The 6,000-nt window shown below is 53.2% G+C and overlaps 1 protein-coding gene across 2 annotated transcripts in view; it reads right to left on the reverse strand.

The window, feature by feature from the left end:
• Positions 1 to 4,160, reverse strand: part of SPPL3 (signal peptide peptidase like 3) — a 94,186-nt gene extending 90,026 nt beyond the window's left edge. Inside the window, exon 1 of one of the 2 annotated variants that reach the window (XM_061385063.1) lies at positions 3,687 to 4,160. In XM_061385063.1, coding sequence (XP_061241047.1) covers positions 3,687 to 3,709 — 23 coding nt within the window. In that variant the 5' untranslated portion in view covers positions 3,710 to 4,160. Of the gene's footprint in view, positions 1 to 3,412; positions 3,543 to 3,686 lie in introns of those variants that run through there. The other variant, XM_061385064.1, reaches the window with a different exon arrangement.
• Positions 4,161 to 6,000: the final 1,840 nt, after the last annotated feature.

Here is a 6,000-nt window from a genome sequence, read left to right on the forward strand (position 1 = left end):
AGGCAAGACAAAGTGCTGGGCGCTAGAGGAGGACAAAAGTTAGTGCAATTGCATCCTAACCCTCAAAAAGCTTGGGTTTCCCTGGTGGCTCAGTGGTAGAGAATCCGTCTGCCAATGGAGATCCCTGGATCTGGAAGATCCCCTGGAAGAGGGCATAGCAATGCACTCCAGTATCCTTGCCTGGGAAATCCCATAGCCAGAGGAGCCTGGCGGACTACAGTCCATGGGGTCGCAGACAATCAGACAAGACTTAGCAACTAAACAACAGACCTTCAAAAAGCTTAGCTGGGCTCGGTGGCGTGCACCTGTAGTCCCAGCTACTCGGAGGCTGAGGCTGGAGAATGGCTTGAGCCCGCGAATTCTGGGCTGTTATGTACTATGCTGATCAGGTGTCTGCACTAAGTTTGGCATCAATATGGTGACCTCTCAGGAGTGGGGGACCACCAAGCTACCTAAGGAGGGGTGAACCTGCCCAGGTCGGAAATGGAGCAGGTGAAAACGACTTGCTGATCAAAAAGCTTACCATCCAGTGAGGAGACTAGGTATTCACACGTGAAAAGAAGAAGTAAGGCAGACAGAACAAGTGTCAAAAACAAAGAGCTCACTTTCAGTAGGGGTGGTCAGAAAAGTATCACAGCTGGGTAACAGAACTGACCGAATCTGTTAGAAAAAAAGCAGGCACAAGAAACCAGAGAACAGCATGAACATATGTGTAGGGGCTTTATGAAAAAAAAAAAAAAAACCTATCATGAAAAATTTCAACATGTAAAATGTACACAGGATAAATGCACTCACCACTGAGCTTCAACAATCATCAACTCAAGGTCAATTTTTTCTTATAATTTACATGTCTGCCTCACAAAAACCCTAAAGGAACCTATTTTCGAATGTTCCTACATTTTTCACTGACTCCATCTTCAGACAAATCCATACCACAGTAGTCTCCACAAGGCTGACTTTCCTAAAGGCCACATACAAATAAAGTGCAAGACTATTTTCAAAAAAATCAACTCTTGATTGTTTACACAAACCAACGGAACAGTGACAAAGTTATTCCAATATGACAAGAAAATCCAAAGAGGTTTGCATGTACTTTGAGATTACCTTTTCCATACTTAATATGTTCAACAGTTAAGTTCTCATTGACTATTAAGTTCTCATTGAACTTAATAGTTCAATGAACATGAATAAAATGATGGAGAATTCATGTCCTAAAAAAAAAGCATCACAGGTGAAGTATCTTGGACAAACATTCGGGCTCCTGAGCCTAAGTTTCCTCCTCTATAAAACAGAGAAAGATCACCTGCCTCAGGTACTTGTGAGAATCAACTGAGTGTATATGTTAAATGCCACATGGTTGGCTCTTTATATCACCCCCCGACTGACTTGGGAAGAACTAGTCAGGAAGAAAGCTGCCTCGTTTCCCAATCCTCTCTCCCCTTTCTCAGGATGATGCCTGGTTTCCGAACTCTCTCTCTCAAGATAATGTAAAAACTTTCTCCATCTCAAAACGTGCTAAAAATGAGGAGCTAAGCGTTCTGATTTCAAGGAGCTTCTTTCTTCACCTTAAAGCAAATTCAGGGACCTGAGCTTGAAGCAAGTATTCAGGAGGATAAATCTTACAGAGTATCAAACTTCACAAAACACCTCCGCCTTACAACACTCCCCGCCTCCCCCCAGCAGAGCCGTCCAACATCACACAAGAGTGTGGCCTACCTAGTAAAACACTCCCACTATCCCCACTTCTCGGCCGCTGCGCTTACTCTCTGAGCCATCCACAGCCCCTCTACAGCGCGCTACAGACAGCAGGGCGGCCATCAGGACACTGAGCGGGGCCAGCGTGTTAAGAAGCTCAAGATGAGGCATGCAAGGGCATCTGCACTTGCTTTCTTACTCTGTCCACGAGAAAGTGCGAATTCTAATCCCGGTGTTCTGAATCACGTGCTATGGAGAGGCAGTTGACCGTTGCTCAAAATAATTCACCGTTGCTCAAAATCATCAAGGAAGTTTAAACAGCTTTTAAAAAATACATATGTTGTCACAACTGTTCATTAGGATTTTCATTCTTCCTTTAGCATTGCTTTCTCTAAGTTATCTTCTTTTTTTTCTTTTTTGTATGTACGTAACTGAAGTTCTCTTTTGAATTATCTTCTTCAATCACCAATCCTCTTTCCCTATGAGAAGACATAATGCGTTCCTCACTTATCATAACCCCATCCACCACAAATCATCCCCTGGGTTAAAGCCTTCATCCAAAGCCATTCTTTTCAGGTATTACTCATTTCTTTGCTGTTCCCCTAAGATAATTATAATGTAGTGAGGTATAGCACCTTACAGTTTACCCTGCAGTTTGTAAACTTAATTCATTTACTCCTTACAGCTTATGAGAAAGATAATTCTATTTTGTAGGTAAGGGGAAAAGAATGGAGAACTATCTTGTCGAGTTATAAAGCAAGTTAAGAGGTGAACCCGACGTCCAAACCAACTCTAAACGCCAAGCTCTTCCCACTCTATTATGCTCTTTTCTAAGAAGGGAAAGCCTACAGTTCTATCAAAAACCACATTTGCTTCCAAGAGAAAACGATCTTCGAACAATCACTCTAGATTGCAACCAGATTTTCCATCTCTGCACCTACCATCATCCCATTTCTCGATTCCTCTTCACTCCACTCCTCATGGATATTATCGTCACTCCTTCAACCCCCTCCAGCATATATTCCACCTCAGCCTGCTAAAGGGAGGTGCATCCCCCTCGCCCCAAAGCTCAGCCCTCCCTTCTCAGGACAGGTATAGTTCTCACTCCATGAACTACACAGTACGCTTGTCAGCCCTTAGCAAGCTATTTTACAACTTTTAAAAAGTCTCTTTACAATGGACACGACTTGTAGCTCCTTCATCCCTATACTTGCCCCCGGGCACCAGGCTACGTCCTATTCTACAGAACAGGGTACCAACCCTCACAAAGATTTCTGCCAGGCCCCACTGTCATCAGCGACTTCCTCTCCAAAATCTAGTTATCCAAACAGGCTCCCTTTCCAACCTCTTCAGCAGGGGGTAGCCTCCAGGGTTCCTTGGACTCTCCCCTTCCGCGGCTTTCCTCTGCTCACGTCTGGGCCTCTGCCCACCGCACCAACTCTTCCCTTCACTCCCCATCCCAGGGGTAAGGGGCAGCCCCAGTGGAGGTGGCTCCTCCTCCCTGACAACTTCCAAGTTCGACCTCGTATCACCTGTTCCCAGAAGATGCCTCTCGGCCCGGTGGACCCCGCCTTTGCCCCGACCCGCCCCTCTCCACCGTGTCCATTCCTCTTTTCCAGCAGCCTCCCGCCTCGGGTCGGTTCCGGAGTGCCCGTGGGAATCCATTTCCCTCGCGTGGGCTTCCCACCTCGGGGTCAAGCTCCCCTTTCTCCATCACCTGCTCCGCCCATGACCAGATGACATCCGCCGCGGCCGCCGCCTCCTCCAAGCCACTCCTCGGATGCCGGGCCCCCGGCCGCTCACCGCCTTCCGCGAGCGCCAGCCGCCCCCTCCGGCAGAGGGCGAGGGGGGCGTGCACCCCTATGCCGCGGTCCCCAGCCCCCCTCCACCCCCGAAGCGCACCTGTTCCTCCTCTTCCTCCCCGGCCGGCCCCGCCGGCGTCCCGACCCCCACCCTCGCCGCGCCCCGGCCTCCCCGAGCCCCGCACTCACCAGGAGTAGGTCTGCTCCGCCATGGCGCTGACTCTCGAGGGCTCTGCTGCAGGCTCGGGCCGGGCCGGGCCCGGCGGCAGGGGAACAAACGGGCGGCGGGCTCGCTCGGGCCGGGAGCGGAAGGCGCGGCCGCGGCCCGGCGCTCGCTCGCTCGCTCGCTCTCTCGCTCACACCGCGGGCGGGCGGGCCGGGAAAGTGACTGGCGGGGAGAGGCCGGCTCCGAGGCGGACCCGCTCCCTGGGCCCCGGGGCGGGGCGGGCTCCGCTCTCGGCCTCCCTCACCGGCGGCGGCGGCGGCGGCTCCGCTGCGGCTCTAAACCCAACATGGCGGCGGCGGCGGCGGCACTGAGAACAAGGGGGCCCCGGGGCGGGCGAACGGCAAGAGGGCCCCGCGCTCACTGCGCGCTGGGCCGCAGGGGCGCCGCGCTCGTGCGGCGGCGGCGGCGGCCCGGGGACATGGCCGGCGGGCGCAGGCGGAGGCGGCGGCGACTGAGGGGGGCGCTAGGCGGTGAGGCGAGGCCGCTCGGCTCACAGCCGCCAAGGGGAGGCGAGGAGGGGGCGGGGGGGCGAGCCTTGGCCCTGCGCGGGTCACGTGCCCAAAACACGCTCACGTGACGCGCGCGCCCCGCCCCTCGCGCCGGGCCCATGCGCGGAGACGTCGGTTCCTCGGTTCGAGGCGACTGTTGCTTGCTCGGCTTCTGGCGGTTGCACCGCCTCCCGCCGCTTGGTGCCGCCCCCTCCCCACGCGGGGCGGTCGCCTCGGGGGGGTCCCTCTTCCCTTACCCTTTCCGAGGGGCTGCTGCGGCCAGCCAGTCAGGAACCCCGTGCGCGTCTGTTGACTGCCGCTCAGCTGTCACCCATCCATCAAGAGTCTTCTGGCCACGGGCTCCCAAGTGTCAGTCAACCCGTCAGTCAGCAGGCGGGACGCTGCTTCGCTTAGTTGGTCTGCTCGTTGTTTCGTTCATTCGTTTAGCAAATAACTCCACGCAGCCAGCTTTTATTGCGCCCAGGCTCTGTGCCAAGTCCTCGAGGGGCCAAGTCGAATACCCCGTACTGGCCTTCATGTGATCCATCAACAGATATTTATTGGGTGCCAACCATGTATCAATTCATTCTGCTGGGTCTGCCCTCTGAGCGCTTACATTCTAGAGGAAAAGACTTACAGGTAGCCCAAGCCAACAAATAAGTGAAGGTGCTTGCAGATGCTGCTAAGTTTTATGAAGATGATAACACAAAGTAATGGGACACAGCGTGAGTAGGTGCAGCCTAGTTTCCATGGTGAAGGAAGGCCTGGCAGAGAAGATGACAGCCGACACCTGAAGGATGAGAAGGAGCTGACCACGCAAGAGCAAAGCTCAGGGAACAGTCCATCTGGAGGCAGACATAGAAGTAAATTTAATGGGGCTAGACCAGATTCACGGAGAAGGCAATGGCAACCCACTCCAGTATTCGTGCCTGGAAAATCCCATGGACGGAGGAGCCTGGAAGGCTGCAGTCCATAGGTCGCTAACAGTCGGACACGATTGAGCAACTTCACTTTCACTTTTCACTTTGGCACATCGGAGAAGGAAATGGCAACCCACTCCAGTGTTCTTGCCTGGAGAACCCCAGGAACGGGGGAGCCTGGTGGGTTGCTGTCTATGGGGTCTCACAGAGTCGGACACGACTGAAGCGACTTAGCAGCAGCAGCAGACCAGATTCACAGAGTGAATCTGGGGCTTAGGAGGAGAGAGAAGGGAGAGATGAACTGAACCCCGGGGCACTGGGGAATGCTTTGCCAGGAGTTGATGAGACAGTCTGAAAGAGTGAGCCTGTTACTAGGAGAAAAGACACTCTTTAGAAAGAGAATGACATGAGGCAAGTCCCAATGATGTGAAGGCTTGGAGTGAGCTTGGATCCAGGAGTGAGATGGATGATTCCTGCTTCAGAGTGTTCAGAGAAGAGACTGAAAAACTGCTCTGAGGCTAAACTGTGAAGGGCCTAGCTAAGCCTCCTGGCCACTTACTATGTTCATGAATGAAAATGATCAGTGCAGCTCCAGGCTTTAGAAGCATGCCTGGGCAACAGACACAGTAGACTTCTCAGACCCGTAGTCTCCACAGGGAGCGGAGCTGGCACACCCAAAACCAGTATTCTCAAGATCCTCTGTAGCTGGCCCAATTTCAGGCCGGGATCAAGCACTGCTCCAGTTTCCCAGGGCCTGCCCAGCCTTACGGGGGAACACCACGCCCTGAATCTATCTTCAAATGGATCAGTTGGCCATTGCCCATACATCTGCTGCTTGCCTGTTCCCCAAGGGGAACCCTTTCATGAAA

This window comes from Bos javanicus, chromosome 17 (genome assembly GCF_032452875.1).
Source record: "Bos javanicus breed banteng chromosome 17, ARS-OSU_banteng_1.0, whole genome shotgun sequence".
Classification (NCBI taxonomy): domain Eukaryota; kingdom Metazoa; phylum Chordata; class Mammalia; order Artiodactyla; family Bovidae; genus Bos; species Bos javanicus.